Source organism: Bos taurus, chromosome X (genome assembly GCF_002263795.3).
Source record: "Bos taurus isolate L1 Dominette 01449 registration number 42190680 breed Hereford chromosome X, ARS-UCD2.0, whole genome shotgun sequence".
In the NCBI taxonomy this organism is placed as follows: Eukaryota; Metazoa; Chordata; class Mammalia; order Artiodactyla; family Bovidae; genus Bos; species Bos taurus.
The window spans coordinates 112263777-112283634 of NC_037357.1; the positions used below are offsets into that span (position 1 = coordinate 112263777).

A 19858-nucleotide genomic window follows, 5' to 3' on the forward strand; every position below is an offset into this window, starting at 1 on the left:
TGGAAAACCTCACTCACTGATGGTGGGAGAGCGAATTGGTATAAAAACATTTAGGAGAGCAGTTTGGTGATCTGTGGCAACGTTGATGGTGGTGCTAGAACCCAACAATTTTACATCTACATATATTCTGTAAAGACTCTTTCAAACAAGTATTCAAGGAGACAGGTAGAAGGAAGTTCGTTGTATCGCTGTTTGTATTGGGAAAAGTTGGGAACAACCTAAATGATCTTTGACAGGAGAATGTGGATGGCATATTCAAGCTGCAAAAGAATGTTGAAGGCAAAAAGCAGCTCTTAGAATGGGATGTATATGCTTCAACAAAGTTCTTAAAGTTTAAGAACATGCTATGTTAAATAATGCTATTAGATTGAATCGCATGAAACGGCCATTTATGTAGGTTTAAAAAAGCTGAATATCACCATCTTTATTAAGTTCAACCTAGTAATGGGGATATCATGGTAATGCTGGACATGGAACTCAGGATGGCTTTGTCTCCTTAGGGGTAGTGGTGAGCAGGGGACTGATAACAATAAGGAGAACTTGTGGGGAAGCTTCTGCTGTAACTGTCATATTTTATTTCTTCAAAATTTTGAAGAAAATATGGCATATGTTAAGTATATTAAAGCACCATGGTGGGTACATGGGTACACTCTTACTATGTTCTTCTACCACGCTGTTGAAAATATTTGATCATTTGTTTAAGCAAACCCAAGTGTCAATAGAAGTAGAAGAATTATAATCCGATGACATTCTAAGGCAATATTTACACAATGATTAACTCCTTTGCTGCTTAATTATGTAAACATAGCACTCACAAGGCTTTTAAGTATAGAAGATTGAAAAGCATCTCCCCTCACACACACCAGGCAGACGCTTCAAACTTTATTTTGTTTTTTTGTTTTTTTCTTTAAGCATTGCTAAAATTGTCATCATAAAAACCATTCATTAAGTGCCTCTCTTTTGCTTGCTATTGTGTTTGGTGGCGGTCAGATATATCTCTCTGCCATTAGTGTAAGAAATGTGGTGATGATATTCAACTTCCTTTTTCTTGTTTTTTCCCTTGTTTTTTCCCCCCACTTCTTTGATGCCAAATAGGAATCTGCAGGCTGAATATGATCGTCTCAAGGAGCAGCATGAACATAAAGGCCTGTCCCCACTGCCGTCCCCTCCTGAGATGATGCCCACCTCGCCACAGAGTCCCCGGGATGCTGAGCTCATTGCTGAGGCCAAGCTACTGCGTCAACACAAAGGCCGCCTGGAAGCCAGGATGCAAATCCTGGAAGACCACAATAAACAGCTGGAGTCCCAGTTACACAGGCTCAGGCAGCTGCTGGAGCAAGTGAGACACCCCTCTCTCTAACATGGGATCTTTACAAAAATCCACTTTCCCCACTTACAACTAAGAACTAGAACTCTCAGTCCTTTTCAGAAAGGCAGCAAACATTGATTTGGTCATTATTCAGTGTGTGCTTCGCCAAGTGCTAGATAGCAAGGGATATAAGAATAGGAACGAAATGAGCATGTTGTTTTATGTTGCTTCCAGATTGTGTTCTATGAAAATGTGTTTTATTTGACCAATTTAAAATTCATCTTGGGAAAAAAGTGCAGAAAGGTTTCTACTGGTATCCGAAAGTGAAATTTTTACCTCTTGAAAATCAGGAGCTCTCTTTTTTGCAGTTACTCTTATTTTGTGGTATGCCTTTGGTTTCTTTTGATAATCCCTAAAACATAATTTAAGTGGCTGTTGAAAATGTAGCAGGATATTGCGTTGTAGAAGACCCTTCCCTGCACATAGTCCTGGCTTTCTGGGAATTATAAATTTTGAGATATGGTCTCTCCATCTTATTGCATAATACTTCACAAAAGTGTGAATTTTCCATTACATTTTTATGGTCTCACTTGGGCTTCCCTGGTAGCTCAGTTGGTAAAGAATTCACCTGCAACACAGGAGACCCCAGTTTAATTCCTGGGTCGGGAAGATCCACTGGAGAAGGGATAGGCTACCCACTCTAGTATTCTTGGGCTTCTCTTGTGGTTCAGCTGGTAAAGAATCCGCCTGCAATGCAGGAGACCTGGGTTTGATCCCTGGGTTGGGAAGATCCCCTGGAGAAAGGAAAGGCTACCCACTCCAGTATTCTAGCCTCAAGAATCACATGGACTATATAGTCCATGGGGTCACAAAGGGTTGGACATGACTGAGCGACTTTCACTTTCACTTCACATGATTTCAACATTCTCACATGACCTTCTACATCTTTCAGTTAGTGTAATGATTTTCTATATCTTATTCCACTGTAGCTGTACTGTCTTTCAAACTTTTAAGGGGGTATGATTCAGGTACAAAGACAGTATCCATGGACCTTATCAACTGTGAAATTTCCCAAACTTAACTGTTTGTGGGAGATTTCTAAGTAGGAAAAATCATAATTTCAGAGTCTTGAGTGTCTATAATGGGTTTATATTTATGTATTTGTTTGAGTGTTTATTATGAAAAATAATTCTATTTTCTTTGGATGCCTTAGCCCCAGGCTGAGGCCAAGGTGAATGGCACAACGGTGTCCTCTCCTTCTACCTCTCTTCAGAGGTCAGACAGCAGCCAGCCTATGCTGCTCCGGGTGGTTGGCAGTCAAACTTCAGAATCCATGGGTAAGTGTCCGTCTTAGCTACTCCTCGATTTTGTCATCTCTTAAGGTCTGGAAATGATGAACTATTTGCAGCAACTTTTAAATTGTCTGCTCAATTATTTAATATCAGCTATGGACCAGAGGTTGTCATGAATGCCTTGGGGGTACAGAGATGAAAGACACAGTCCCCTTACCCTCTAAGGTCTGGCTGTTCAGTTACTAGAGTAGGGCCTTGTGGTATTAAAGTTTCAGTCATTTAGGAGATCTGAGAAGGATTTTTGATGAATTGATATCTGTGAAGGGTTTTGAAGGACAGAGGAGGAACTGAGCATTTGTTGAAGATGGAGAGATGAAGGCCAAGGGCAGGAAAGAGCCAGGGTTCCAGACATTAGAAAGATAGGATCCCAGCAGGAGTGGGGGAAAGTAAGGCTGCAGAGGAAGGTGAGGCTCACAACACAGTGATGTGAATACTGGGCAGAGGTGTTTGGTCGGTGTCACAGAGCCACTGAGCATCATTTAGCAGGTAAGAGATAGCTACAAAGATGCACTCTGGCAGCTTTATCTGTCCCAGGGTAAAACTTCTATAGTTTGAAAGACTAGTGAGAAGGCAGTCACAGAGGCCAAGTTATGGGACTTCTGAGGATGCTTAAGAGATGTCTGGGATGGGATAGGAGGAGATGACTGTGACTTATTTGAAAATAGAGTACCCAAGACCAGGGGACTTACTAGAAAATGTAAGGAAAGGAGGGGAGAGGACTTGGTTGGAAGAAGATGGTGATCCTTTTGAAGGTGGAGACACTGTCTTTGAGGAGGTGGTAAAAGGGCAGTCTGGATTTGAGAGTGAACCTCACAGAATGGGGAGCTGAAAGGTGTGAGAGGAGAAATATAACAAAGGTGCTTGGTTTCAGGGCCTTAGGGAGGACCTCCATTTAGTTGATGGGGGAGTAGTGTTGGAAGGTGTAGACACATCAAGTCATATTCTCCAGACTGAGAAGGAACGTTAAGACCAAAAAGTGAAGCAGCTAACTCCATAAATAAAAGCCAGCTTTCATTTCTTTTGTGAAGGAAGAGGAGATGTTTGAAGTTGTTTTCCCAGCTTTGCCACACCTCAGTGATTTAGGGCATCGGCTGCTCTTGCCTCCATCTGAGATCTGAATCGAGCTAATTGACTGTTGGGAATGTAAGCAATAGCTCAGCATCTGAAAACATATGCCTTTTTAAAGTCCTTACATTCCCAAAACAATGGAGTTTTAGTATGTCTTATTATTTCCTACTGCAGGATTTTCTCCTTTTTTGAAGTAAGCCCAGCCTGAGAAGCTAAGTCACATATTTGAGAGGTGAGATACAAACCCCTGGGTGCTTAGAAGTATTAATTATTTAGACCTGTCACCATGAGCCCTGAGGCAGCATGCCTATGAAAGCACCCAAATTAAAGTACACCTCAGGCTGTGGGCCTGATGATTTGTGGAGCTCGGAGAATCATGGCAGACCCAAATACAAGGACAGCAGTGCATTTGCCAGTGGCTGAGTTAGGCTAAGAGATAACTTGCCAGTGTCAATGGATAAGCTCTATTGTTAGTGAGTTTGTTCTCTGAAGAGACTGAATGAGAGGTGATCCACCCCCCCCACTGTTGTTGTTCATTTGCTAAGTCGTGTCAACTCTTTGTGAACACATGGACTGCAGCACACCAGGCTCCCCTGTCCTTCACTATCTCCCTGAATTTTCTCAAATTCATGTCCATTGAGTCCTCACTGTAAAGAAGGGGCAGGGAAAGACCCTCTTCTTGAAAGATGCACATGTGTTAAAATAAATGCAGTGTGTATCCTCATGCTTTGAAGCTCCAAGGTGTGATAAGGCTGGGATTTGCTGAACCATACTCTGGTAGAATGCCAATATATAACCCCAGGACTCTGTAAAGAGAAGTACAGGTGAAGTCATACTAGGTGATCTATCTAATGAGTTGGAGTGTTTCCTCAAACCATGACATACTTAGCAAATGTAAGTCTCTGTGTACCATGTGGGCATTCTATACATTTTTTTTAATGGGATGGTGTGCTATGAAGTTCACATTATGTTTTCAAATAAGACAAATAGAAATGGACGAAGTCTGTCTTCCCAACAACTTATCTCTGACTCCTTAACTTGTACCCAGTCATTCTTTTTAAAGAACGTTTTGTGTTTTGTTTAAACAATGTTAAAAGGTTCCTTTACTGCTTAGAACAACTTCAAACTTAGGGCAGAACTGCAATTTAGTCAACGTTTTGCCAATTTGCTGTATTTATTTATGTTGACATCTTTGTGTCTGTGTGTATGTGTGTATATACTATATATATTCCTGTTTTCTGTGCATGTATAGTTTTACTCATTGAATGACTATATTTCATACATAGTAACATTTCACCCCTAAACATTTTAACATGTATCCTCCAAGGTGAAAAATCTTTTCTTACATAGTCACACTCAGGAAATTAACACTGATATGCCACTATTATCTAATATATAATTTAGATTCAGATATCCCACATTCTGCCAATAATATCCTTTCTATTAATAGCTTTTTATCTTTTTCATTTAGAAGCCAATGAAAGGTCACCCTTGGCATCTAGTTGTCATGTCTCTTGAGTTTCCTCTAATCTAGAACACTCGCCCAGCCTCTTCAGATGTTGCAGGACACTGGCATTTCAGAAGAGGTCAGGCCAATTGTTGTGTAGGATGTTTCTCATTGGGGATTTGCCTGCTTGTTTACTCCCAGCTGGATTCAGGCTAAGTATCTTATGCCAGATTATCACATAGGTGATGCTGTGTCCTCAGCACATTACTTCAAGGCTTTTTCTCAAGATTGCCAGGTAGACCTCTCTCGTGAGTATGTTATGGATAAAACCAGATAAAAATAGAACACACTCTGAAATCATGATCAGCCTCCAGAACATCTCTCCCACTTTCTAAACTGTATAGAGGTACCAGTTTTCCGCATTTTCTTCCTTTACCTACCTGCCTTTTTTAGCTTCATTCAGGTATAAATGATAAAGATGTATTTTTTTTAATACAATATCTTTATTTGGCATTGGGTGTCCTGACATTTGTTCATTACAGTCCCTTAAAAAACAAACCAAAAAATCAGAACAAATTAATCAAAAATAAAGATCCAATGGCCCTATGTACATGTAGCAGAGACAGCCCAGGCATCTCTCATGTGCAAGAACATGCATACACACACAAACAGATGCACACACATACTCCCCACACACCCTGGGAGACAGTTAAGGGGTTAATAAGCTTTGGGGAGTGCAGGGAAAGATGTATTTTTAATGTATACATCTTGATAAATTTGAGCGTGTGTGTGTGTGCACGTGCATATATGTATATATACGCACACACACACACACACACCCATGGGCTTCCCTGGTGGCTCAGTGGTAAAGAATCCCGCCTGCCAATGCAGGAGACATGGGCTCAGTCCCTGGGTAGGGAAGTTCCCCTGGAGGAGGAAATGGCATGCCACTCCAGTATTCTTGCCTAGAGAAGCCCATGGACAGAGGAGCCTGGTGGGCTACAGTCCATTGGGTCGCAAAGAGTTGGACATGACTGAACAACATGATACTGTCATCATAAGCAAGGTACTAAATTCTTCCTTCTTTCTCTCTTTCCTTCCACTTTATTCCTTACCATGATATTCAAAATCCACCTTCCTGTACAACTCATTTTTTTCTCCCTAGTTAAGTACTTAACTTCCTTAAAAGCAAAGACTAAGTCTTGCTCATTTTCTTTGCCAATTGATCACCTTTTATGCAACAAGCATTCAGTGAAATGCTTCTTGAATGAATATTTTTAAAGTCAAGCGCAGTACACCATTATATAGATACAGAATGATTTACACACTGAGGAAGTTTCACTGGAGTTTCTGGATCAAGATGACAACATAAGATCCTGAACTTCCCTCCTTGCACACAAACACGGAATCTACAACAACTACACACTGAGTAGTTCCCTCTCAAAGACACTTAGGAAATAGCTGAGTGAGTCCTGTACATAAACAATGGACAAACAAAAAAGCCCACATCCAGCACTAGGAGATGTAGAAAACAAAACTAACGGTTACCAGGGGAGTTGGGAGATTGGGACTGACATATATACACTACTGTATATAAAACAGATCATAAGGACTTACTGTATAGCACAGGGAATTCTACCCAGTACTCTGTAATGACCTATGTGGGAAAAGAATCTAAAAAAGAGTGGATGGATGTATAACTGATTCACTTTTCTGTATACCTGAAGTTAAGAACATTGTAACGCAACTCTACTCCAATAGAAACTAATTTAAAACAACATAGGAGTGTCTGAGCCACAGTCTTGCTGTGAACCCCATCCCAGTTATGGTGACACACAGCCAGGAAGGAAATCACAACTATTAGCTTCTCTCTGAGTAGTAAAGGTTTGAGTCCCAGCTCTTAATATGTCCTTCTACCTGAGAGATGGGCTCCCCAAACATTTAGCATCCATAAAGTCTAGAAAGCCAGAGTGAATAAAGAGACAGTACTTACAGGGCTCATGGGGACTCACCATGCCTAACACTGCCCCTGTCCAGCTGCACAGCATAAAGGCAACAGGCTGGAATGCACCCAGTCTTTCCATGAAAGAGGCTCATTTGTTTATATCTTAAAAGCCTCAGCCTGAAGAGGCAGGCTTCTAATGTAACACTCCAGGGACTGACTTCCATACTATCCAGAGATGATGTAGGCCAGCTAGTGCCATCTGACCACTCCTGCCTCGCTCCAGGTCATTGGTATCTCCCGTAAAGGAGCTTGTGCACATATCTGCTGTTCTGGTAGTCAGTGGGGGGGTTATGTTCACAGCTCAGTGAAATGGTAGCATACCAAAAGAAAGAAAGAAAGAAAAAAAAAACACAGCAGTTTTTAAATAGCTAGCTATCTTCACAGAGCTCAGTGCAGAGGGAGCATACAGAAACTTACGTCTCCCAGTCTTTCCCTAAAAGAGGTCTGTTTACATACTTTAAAAGCTGTTGCCGGAGGCTCAGTCTTCCACTCATCTTGCATCTAAGTGCTGACTGAAATCCTCCTCCCCGTTGGAACACTGACAGGTCTGGGCATACCCTCAACTACAGAGGCACTAAGAACAAAAAAGCCTCCTTGGACAATCCCGAGAGTTTCAGAGATGATCAAGAGGTTGGGCAGAGCTGAAAAATCAGGCTCATCTCCTACCTGAGATCACCCCTTCAAGATGGAAGGGGTAGCTTGTAGCTAATGCATAGAAACCAACAGAAGGCAAACAAGGCAAAGGGAAAAAGAAAAGAGAAATATGTTCCATAGAAAAAAACAAGCTAAAACCTCAAAAATGACCTTAAAAGAAATTGAGATCAGTGTTTTCCAAATAAAGATTTCAAAACAGCGGTCACAGAGACGCCCATCAAGGTCAGGAAAACAATGCACAAACAAAGTGAGAGTTCCAACAAAGACAGAAAATATAAATGACAAAGCAATGAATACAGTAACAGAACTGATAAATACAATAGAGGCATTCAGCAGCAGACTAGACGAATTGGGAATAAAAGATGAGCAAACTCAAAGAGGGCAGTGAAATTCATCCATAATACACCAAGTTTTTAAGTAGCTATATGGTTACTAAAGAGAGAAGGGATAAATTAGGAGTTGGGGATTAACATATACACACTACTATATATAAAATAGATGATCAACAAGGAACTCTTATCAATACTCTGTAACAACCTATAATGGGAGAGATGGATGTAAAAAAGAATATTTGTATATATAACTCAATCACTTTGCTGTATCTGAAACTAACACAACATTGTCAGTCAACTATATTTCAATAAAAAAAATTAAAGATAAAGAGAAGATAGCTTAAGGAACTTATTGTACACCATCAAGCAGACAAAACAAATATTCCTAACATAGAGTCCTAGAAGGAAAAGAGAGAAAGGAGCACAAAACTTTCTTAGCCTGAGGAAGGAGACATACTGTCAGGAAACCTGGACAGTTCCCACACCAAGACACATCATAATTAAACTGTCAAACGTTGAAGACAATGAGAAAGTCTTAAAAGCAACAAGAGAAAAACAACTTCTTACATACAAGGGAACCCCATAAATCCATCAGCAGATTTTTCAACAGAAACTTGACAGGCCAGAAGGGAGTTTCATGATATATTCAAAGTACTAAAAAAAAAACTGCCAAGCAGAATACTCTATCCAGCAAAGTTGTCCATCAGAATTGAGGGAAAGAGAAAGAATGATCCAGACAAGCAAAAGCTGAAGGAAAGCAGCACCACTAGACCAGCCTTAGAAGAAATGTACAAGAGACTTCTTTGAATGAAAGGGTCATAAATAGTAACAGGAAAACATGGAAGTATAAGTCTCACAAGGTAAGAATATAATTAAATTCAGAATGGCTAATCGCTTGTACATTCAGTAGGAAGGTTAAAAGACAAAAGTGATAAAAGTAACTGTTACCAAAGTAATTTGTTAGTGGACACACAAAACATGTAAATTGTGACACCGAAAACATAACATAGGGAGGAGAGTGAAAATGTAGAGCTTTAGAATGTATTTGAACTTTTGTTATTATCATCTTAAAATAGACTGTTATGTTTCATCTAAACCTCATGGAAACCACAAAGCAGAAACCTATATACAAACGATAGGAAGAACTCTTAAGCATGACACTACAGTCAGTCATCAAATCACAGAGAAAGAGAGTGAGCAGAAAGGCAAAGAGGAGCCACAAGACAGAAAACAATCTTTTAACTGGCAGTAAGTACATATAGAAAATGAAGATCATGGCATCTGGTCCTATCACTTCATGGGAAATAGATAGGGAAACAGTGGAAACAGTGTCAGATTTTATTTTGGGGGGCTCCAAAATCACTGCAGATAGTGACTGCAGCCATGAAATGAAAAGATGCTTACTCCTTGGAAGGAAAGTTATGACCAACCTAGATAGCATATTCAAAAGCAGAGACATTACTTGGCCAACAAAGGTCCATCTAGTCAAGGCTATGGTTTTTCCTGTGGTCATGTATGGATGTGAGAGTTGGACTGTGAAGAAGGCTGAGCGCCAAAGAATTGATGCTTTTGAACTGTGGTGTTGGAGAAGACTCTTGAGGGTCCCTTGGACTGCAAGGAGATCCAACCAGTGCATTCGGAAGGAGATCAGTCCTGGGATTTCTTTGGAGGGAATGATGCTGAAGCTGAAACTCCAATACTTTGGCCACCTCATGCGAAGAGTTGACTCATTGGAAAAGACTCTGATGTTGGGAGGGATTGGGGACAGGAGGAGAAGGGGACGACAGAAGATGAGATGGCTGGATGGCATCACTGACTCGATGGACGTGAGTCTGAGTGAACTCTGGGAGTTGGTGATGGACAGGGAGGCCTAGTGTGCTGCAATTCATGGGATCGCAAAGAGTTGGACACGACTGAGTGACTGAACTGAACTGAAGTACATACCTATCAAAAATTACTTTAAGTGGACTAAATCCCCCAATCACAATATAAGAGTGGCTAAATGGCTGAAAAGCAAGACTTACAGTCTCCCAAGGCAATAGAAATAAAGAAATAGAACCTAATCAAACTTAAAAACTTTTGCACAGCAAAGGAAACCGTAAGCAAAATGAAAAGACAGCCTACGGAATGGGAGATACTATTTGCAAATGATACAGCCAATAAGGGCCTAATTTCCAAAATATACAAACAGCTCATACAACTCAACAGCAAAAAAAAAAAAAATAATAAACAACCCAATTGAAAAGTGGGCAGAAGACCTAAATAGACATTTCTCCAAAGAAGAAACTACAAATGGCCAATAGCCACATGAAAAGATGCTCAGCATCACTAATTATCAGAAAAATGCAAATCAAGACTACATGAGTTATCACCTCACACTGGTCAGAATTGCCATATTAAAACTCTACAAATAACAAATGCCAGAGAAGATGTGGAGAAAAGGCAACATGCCTACACTGTTGTTGGCAAGAATGTAAGCTGGTGAAGGCACTATGGAAAACAGTATAGAGGTTCCTCAGAAAACTAAAAATAGTATGACCACATGACCCAGCAATCCCACTCCTAGGCATATATCCAGACAAAACTCTAATCCAAAGAGACACATGCATCCCTATGGTCACAGCAGCATTATTCATAATAGCCAAGACAGTTACGTGACCTAAATGTCCATCAGCAGAGGAATGAATAAAGAAGATGTGGCACATATATACATTGGAATACTACCCAGCCTTAAAAAAAGAACAAAATAATGTCATTTGCAGCAATGTGGATGTAACTCTAGATTATCATACTAAGTGAAGTAAGTCAGAAAGAGAAAGACAAATACCATATGGTATCACTTGTATGTGGAATCTAAAATATGATACAAATGAACCTATCTATGAAACAGAAACAGACTCACAGACATAGGGAATAAACTGGTGATTGCCAAGGGAGAGGAGATCAGGGTTAGCAGATGTAAACTCTTATATATGGAATGGATAAACAAAGTCCTACTGTAGGGCACAGAGAACTATAACTAGTATACTATGATAAACCATAGTGGGAAAGAATATTTACAAAGAATGGATATATGTATAATATTATGTATATTATGTATACATATGTATAATATGTATGATACTATGTATAATATGAATCATTTTACCATACAGCAGAAAGTTAGCACAACACTGTAAATCAACTATTCTCCCCCGCCCCCCACCAAATAAAAAGGAGAAAGAAAAGACATGTGACAAAGAAATGCAATACATGACCTGGATCAGAGAAAAAATATATAAGTATATATGTTACACATACATGTATTTGGTTATAGTTATAAAGGATATTATAAAGGCAGTTGGTGAGATTTAAATATAGTCTACACACTAGATGATAATATAGTGCCAGTGTGGTTCCATAAAATAAGAGTTCAAAGAGATAATGATGAAGTACTTAGGAATAAAGGGGCCTGAACCTTACATTGGAATGAAAATGGGTCACTAATAGTAATAACAACAATAACAAATCTATGTCCTTATAGAAAGAAGCAAAGCAAATATGGCAGCATATTAACACTTGGTGAATAAAGGTAAATGGTATACAGGAGACTATTTTACTATTCTTAGAATTTTTCTGTAACTTTGAAATTTAAATAAAATTTAACAGAAGCCCTTTCTGACAGAAACAGCAGGAAATAAGACCGTGCTATAGGCTTCCTATAAAAAAAACTCACTTCAGATATAAAGACATAGAAAAGGACTTCCCTGGTAGTCCAGTGGTTAGGACTTTACCTTCCAATGCAGGAGGTGTGGGTTCAGCCCCTGGTCAGGGAGCTAAGATCCGCCATGCCTCACAGCCAAAAAAAAAACAAAACATAAAATGGAAACAATATTGTGACAAATTCAATAAAAACTTTAAAGATGGCCCACATCAAAAAAATATTTTAAAAAGATGTAAAGACACAAAGATGAAAGGGATGGAAAAAGATATTTCACAGAAATAAAAACCAAAAGAAACCTGGGATAGCTTTACTTATATCAAATAGACTTTGAAACAACTAAAATAAGAGACAAAAAAGGGCATTACATAATGATAAAGAGGTCAGTCCAGTCAGACCTATAACATTTGTAAATATTTATTTCACCCAACATGGTGAATATAAGGCAAATATTAACAGACCTGAAGGGAAAAATAGATACCAGTACAGAAATAGTAGGGGATTTAACCATACCTCACTTAATATCAGTGGATAGGTTACCCAGGCAGAAAATCAATAAGTAAGCATGGGACTATACATTAGATCAGATGGGCTGTTAGAGAACATTCCTTCCAAATGCAGCAGAGTACATTCTTCTCAAGTGCACATGGAATATTTTCTAGGCGGCAACATTCACTAGGATACATCATATCTTAGACCACAAAACAAGTCTCAATAAATTTAAGAAGACTGAAACCATATCCAGCATCTTTTTGACAATCATGTAATAAAAACCAAAAACCAATTTTAAGAAGAAAACTGGAAAATTCACAAATGTGTGAATATTTAATAACACACCACTGAAACTGCAAATGGATTGATGAAGAAATCAAAAGAGAAATAAAAAATACCTTGAGACAAATGCAAATACAAAAGTTATGGGATGTAGCAAAGCAGTTATGAGAGGGAAGTTCATAATAATAAATGCCTGCAAGAAGAAACAAGAAAAATCTCAAACAAAAAACCTGACTTTACACCTCAGGGAACTAGAAAAAGAAGAACAAACAAGATCCAAAGTTAATAGAAGGAAAGAAAGATTAGGACAGAAATAGAGATGAAAAAGATAATGGAAAATATCATTGAAACTAAAAGCTTATTTTTAGTTCTTTTTTGAAAAGCTAAATGAAAATGACAAACCTTTAGACAAACTAAGAAAAAAAAAGAACTCAAATATAAAATCAGAAATGTAAGAAGAGATATTACAACTTAAACCAGAAATACAAAAGATCACAGAACTATTAAGAATAATTATATGGAAACAAATTGGATAATCTAGAAGAAAACGATAAATACCTAGAAACATGCAACCTACCAAGACTGAATCATGAAGAAACAAAATCTGAACAGACCAACAATGAGAAAGGAGATTGAATCTATAAATAAAAGTCCCCCCAAAAAAAGCCCACAATCAGATGGTTTCTCTGGTGATTTCTACCAAAGAATTAATACCAATCCTTCTCAAACACTTAAAAAAATTTGAGACTACACCCCCAAATTATTTTACAAGGCCAGCATTACTTTGATACTAAAGACAGATAAAGACACTACAACAAAACTATAGACCAGTATCTGATGAATACAGATGCAAAATTTCTCCAGAAAATATTAGCAAACCAAATTCAACAGTACATTAAAAGGATCATACACCATAACCAAGGGGGATTTATCCCTGTGTTGCAAGGATGGTTCAGTGTGTGTGTATATGTTTAGTCGCTTAGTCATATCCGACTCTCTGCAATCCCATGGACTATAGCCCACCAGGCTCCTCTGTCCATGGAATTTCCCAGGCAACAATACTGGAGTGGGTTGCCATTTCCTTCTCTAGGGGATCTTCCTGACCTGGGGATCAAACCCACATCTCCTGCATCGGCAAGCAGATTTTTTACCACTGAGCCACCTGGGAAGCCCCGTTCAATATATACAAATCAATAAATATGATATACTACATTAATGAAAGATAAAAATCACATGATTACCCCAACAGGTGAAGAAAAAGCATTTGACAAAATTCAGCATCCATTCACGATAAAAATTCTCAACAAAATGGGTATAGAGCGCATGCATGTCAACATAATAAAGGCCATGTATGACAAGCCCACAGTTAACATCGGGGCCCAGAAAATGGACCACAGCCTTGTCTAACTCAGTGAAACTATGAGCTATGCCGTGTAGGGCCACCCAAGATGGACAGGTCATGGTGGACAGTTCTAACAAAACGTGGTCCACTGGAGAAGGGAATGGCAAACCACTCCAGTATTCTTGCCTTGAGAACCCCATGAACAGTGTGAAAAGGCAAAAAGATAGGACGCTGAAAGATAGGATATTCAGTGGTGAAAGCTTCCACTAACATCAGAAGACAAGAATGCATACTCTTGCTGCTTTTGTTCAACATAATGCTGAAAGTCCTAGCCAGCATAATTAGGCAAGAAAAAGAATCAAAGGCACACAAATCAGAAAGAAAGTAGTAAATTTATCTGTATTTGCAAATGACATAATATATTTAAGAAAACCTGAAAGGCCCTACCAAGTAACTGTTAGAACTCAATGAATTTAGTAAAGTTGAAGGATAAAAACTCAATATACAAAAATCTGTTGCATTTTTACATGTTAATAACAAACTATGAGAAAGAGAAATAAAATAATCCCATTTATAATTGCATCAAAAGAATAAAATACCTCAGAATAAATTTAAGGCAGTGAAAAACCTGTACACCAAAAGCTGTAAGACAATGATGAAAGAAATTGAAAACATAAATAAATAGAAAGATACTTCATGCTCATGGATTGAAAGAATAGCTGTTAAAATGTCTTTACCACCCATTGCAATCTACAGATTCAAGGCAATTTCTATCAAAGTTTCATGGCATTTTCCACGTAAAGAGAATGAAAAATCCAAAAATTTGTATGGAACCACAAAAAAGAACCTAAATAGCCAAAGCAGTCTTGAGGAAAATAAAAGAGCAAAGCAGGCGGCCTCATGTTGCCTGATTTCAAACTGTATTACAAAGGCACAGAAGTAAAAATGATGTGGTTTTGGCATAATGACAGATATACAGATGAACAGATCAGAGGGCCCATAAATAACCCTCACACATATGGGGAATTAATTTACAACAAAGGAGCTAAAAACATACAATAGGAAGAGTCTCTTCAGAAAATAGTATGGGAAAACTGCACAGCCACATTCAAAAGACTGAAACTGGACCATACATGAAAATCAATTCAAAATGGATTAAAAACTTACTGTAAGACCTGATACAATTATGTAAAGTTTAAAAATAAAATAAAATTTAAAAAAATAAATAAAATATGAGATTAAAAAAAAAAAAAAAAAGACCCGAAACCATGAAAATCCTAGAAGAAAACACAGGCGGTAAGGTCTGTGATATATCTTGCTGATGACTTTTTGAGTTGATACCAAACATAAAGGCAAGAAAAAAAAAAATAAAATGACTACATCAAATATAAAGCTCATGTACAGTGAACAAAACCATCAGGAAAATGAAAATGCAACCTATAGAATGGGAGAAAATATTTGCAAATCCTATATCTTGTAGGAGAATATCGAGATTTTGTAAAGAACTCAATAGAACCAACAATCTGAAAAATGGGCAGAAGATCAATTAGACATTTTACCAAAGAAGATATACCAGTGGCCAGCAGGTACACGAAAAGGTGGTGAACGTCACTAATCATCAGCGAAATGCAAATCAGAACCATGAGATATCACCTTGGTGATACCTTGGTGCAAATGTAAAATGGTGCAGAGAACAGATTGGTGGTTGCCATATGCAGGGGGTTAGGAAAAGTGGTCAAAAAGTACAAACTTCCAGTTATAAATTAGTCCTGCATGAGCTATGGGGATTACAGTGAACGATACTATATTTGTATATTTGAAAGTTGTGCAGCAGCATGGATAGACCTAGAGATGATCGTACTAAGTAAAGTAAATTAGACAGAGAAAAACAGATAGCATATGATGGCACTTATATGTGGAATCTAAAGGATGATACGAGTTAACTTTATTTGTAGAACAAATAGAATCACAGACAAAGAAAACAATTATCAAAGGGGAAAGGGAATAAATTAGTACGGAATTAACAGATACACACTACTATATATAAAATATATAAACAGCAGGGTCTTACTGTAAGCGCAGGGAAGAATATTCAGTATCTTGTAATTACCTATAATGGAAAAGAATATGAAAAAAGAAATATATATATATATATGAATCCCCTTGCTGTACACCTGAAACTAACACAACATTGTAAATCAACTGTATTTCAATTTTTTTTTAAGTTGCTAAGAGATTAAATCTTTTATTCTTGTGATGAAAACTTTTAAGATTTATAACTATGGTGATGAAAGTTAACTTACTGTGGTAATCAATTCACAGTATATACATATTTCAAAGAATCATGTTGTCCATCTCAAATTAATAAAATATTATATATCAATTGGATCTTAGAAATAAAAAATGAATAATAGCTACTAATTTCAGTATCTTTCATCACCATTCAACACAAACCAGCTAGTAATCAGCATCATCACTATATACCATTAATATATTAGAGAACTTAAACACAGTATTTTTATGTAGAATTGATACCATCCTGAGCTTTCCTGGTGGCTCAGTGGTAAAGAACCTGCCTGCCAACACAAGAGATGCAGGTTTGATCCCTGGGTCCAGAAGATCCCCTGGAGAAGGAAATGGCAACCCACTCCAGTTATTCTTGCCTGGGAAATTCAATGGACAGAGGAGCCTGGTGGGCCACAGTCCATAGGGTCACAAAGAGTCAGATAAGACTTAGTGACCAAAGAACAACAAAAAAAAAACCCATCTATCGTCTATCCCAGATCATGATTTCAAAAAGTCACTGAAGATAAGTATCACATACAGGAGAAATCTTTTTTTTTTTTTTTTTTTTTCCTTAAGAAACACTAGAGAACGGCAGGGACAACATAATAAGTTATCACACATCCAGTTGGAAATTAGTTAAAACAGAATATGTGATTTAGATAAGTAATCCAAAGAAAAATAATGGTGGGTATATTTGTTTATACACAGTCACCTTTTTTAAGAGAAAATAATGTTCTAATGGGCTTCCCTGGTAGCTCAGTTGGTAAAGAATCTGCCTGCATTGCTGGAAACCCCAGTTCAATTCCTGGGTCGGGAAAATCCCCTGGAGAAGGGATAGGCTACTCACTCCAGTATTCTTGGGCTTCCCTGGTGGCTCAGCTGGTAAAGAATCCGCCTGCAATGCAGGAGACCTGAGTTTGATTCCTGGGTTGGAAAGATCCCCTGGAGAAGGGAACAGCTACCCACTCCAGTATTCTGGCCTAGAGAATTCCATGGACTGTATAGCCCATGGGGTCAGAAAGAGTCAGACACAGCTGAGCGACTTTCACTTTCACTTTACACAGCTTCCTTTTATATGAAGAGAAAACAGCAACAGTTCACTTGGGTGTAAAGAGAATAATGGATGTAAGGATTCTTGTGTCTCAGCTGCACCACTTTTGGCTAACGTCACTTTTTAAGCAAGTAAAATTATCATTTGAATTGACAGGCAAATCAGATAGATGGGATCTCTTCCTTTCAAAAAAGCCTAAAACCATGGTGAATTTCAGAAGACTTGAAGAATGTCTTGCCCATAGCAAATGATTTCATTTCTTTTATCTCAGACTTAATTGAGCCATCTCCTTTTCTCTTCACTTCAGCAGCGTCTAGCATATTATACTATATCAGAGTGCTGTTTTAACTTTGACTATGTCTTTCCTTATTTTGAAACATTTATCTTTTTCAAATGTTTCTGTCAGTTCTTTGGACCAACTTCAGACAAACCATGAAAAGTAGGACTAATAATGCAAAAAGGATTTTTATGGACATCTGTGGGAATTATCTTGGATTGGAAAATTGAAGTATTAATGCTAAAGAATTGTGATTAACTAAGTTAGAAATCCCTTAAAAATTGGCAGTGCTATTTTAGCAGGCAATGCATTGGTGAAGTAGAGATGATGGCTCTCCAAGTTCCCAGTGTACACAGTTGGAACTCAATAAATGTTTTCTTGTTGAACAAATGAGGGTGGTTTTGGTGGGAGGAGGTTTATGGTCACTATATTGTTGTTGGAGTCAGGAACATTTTGGAGTTACCTGTAATATTGGTGGCTCAGACCGTAAAGAATCCGCCTGCAGTGCAGGAGATCCAGGTTCGATCCCTAGGTTGGGAAGATCCCCTGGCGAAGGGAATGGCTACCCACTCCAGTATTTTTGCCTGGAGAATTCCAGGGATAGAGGAGCCTGGCAGGCTATACTCCATGGGGTCACAAAGAGCCAGACATGACTGAGCGCCTAATGCCTTCACATAAAATTATAGCTACATATCAGCATATGATTAAGATAATCTGTAAACATTGGTATCTTGCTGGTTCAGTCCACTGAAACAGAGTATCTCAGATCTCAGATCAGTCGCTCAGTTGTGTCCGACTCTTTGCGACCCCGTGAATCGCAGCACACCAGGCCTCCCTGTCCATCACCAACTCCCAGAGTTCACTCAGACTCATGTCCATCGAGTCAGTGATGCCATCCAGCCATCTCATCCTCTGTCGTCCCCTTTTCCTCTTGCCCCCAATCCCTCCCAACATCAGAGTCTTTTCCAATGAGTCAACTCTTCGCATGAGGTGGCCAAAGTACTGGAGTTTCAGCTTTAGCATCATTCCTTCCAAAGAAATCTCAGGGCTGATCTCCTTCAGAATGGACTGGCTGGATCTCCTTGCAGTCCAAGGGACTCCCAAGACTCTTCTCCAACACCACAGTTCAGAAGCATCAATTCTTCGGCACTCAGCCTTCTTCACAGTCCAACTCTCACATCCATACATGACCACAGGAAAAACCATAGCCTTGACTAGATGGACCTTTGTTGGCAAAGTAATGTCTCTGCTTTTTGAATATGCTATCTAGGTTGGTCATAACGTTCCTTCCAAGGAGTAAGCATCTTTTAATTTCATGGCTGCAGTCACCATCTGTAGTGATTTTGGAGCCCAGAAAAATAAAGTCTGACACTGTTTCCACTGTTTCCCCATCTATTTCCCATGAAGTGATGGGACCAGATGCCATGATCTTCGTTTTCTGAATGTTGAGCTTTAAGCCAACTTTTTCACTCTCCACTTTCACCTTCATCAAGAGGCTTTTTAGTTCTTCTTCACTTTCTGCCGTAAGGGTGGTGTTATCTGCATATCTGAGGTTATTGATATTTCTCCCGGCAATCTTGATTCTAGCTTGTGTTTCTTCCAGTCCAGCGTTTCTCATGATGTACTCTGCATATAAGTTAAACAAACAGGGTGACAATATACAGCCTTGACATACTCCTTTTCCTATTTGGAACCAGTCTGTTGTTCCATGTCCAGTTCTAACTGTTGCTTCCTGACCTGCATACAAATTTCTGAAGAGGCAGATCAGTTGGTCTGGTATTCCCATCTCTTTCAGATCAAAAAAGAAATCAAAATTTGCATAGAAATGAATGAAAATGAAAACACAATCACCCAAACCCTGTGGGACACTGTAAAAGCAGTCCTAAGGGGAAAGTTCATAGCAATACAGGCACACCTCAAGAAACAAGAAAAAAGTCAAATAAATAACCTAACTCTACACCTAAAGCAACTAGAAAAGGAAGAAATGAAGAACCCCAGGGTTACTAGAAGGAAAGAAATCTTAAAAATTAGGGCAGAAATAAATGCAAAAGAAACAAAAGAGACCATAGCAAAAATCAACAAAGCTAAAAGCTGGTTCTTTGAAAGGATAAATAAAATTGACAAACCATTAGCCAGACTCATCAAGAAACAAAGGGAGAAAAATCAAATCGATAAAATTAGAAATGACAATGGAGAGATCACAACAGACAACACAGAAATACAAAGGATCATAAGAGACTACTATCAACAATTATATGCCA

At 38.6% G+C, this 19858-nt stretch overlaps 1 protein-coding gene across 15 annotated transcripts in view; it reads left to right on the top strand.

Moving 5' to 3' along the window:
• DMD (dystrophin) overlaps nt 1-19858 on the top strand; it is a 2236915-nt gene that overhangs the window by 2195930 nt on the left and 21127 nt on the right. For all 15 annotated transcript variants that reach the window (XM_024988361.2, XM_024988358.2, XM_024988360.2 and 12 more), the window contains 2 exons: nt 1096-1339; nt 2523-2646. In XM_024988361.2, coding sequence (XP_024844129.1) covers nt 1096-1339; nt 2523-2646 — 368 coding nt within the window. The remainder of the gene's footprint in view (nt 1-1095; nt 1340-2522; nt 2647-19858) is intronic.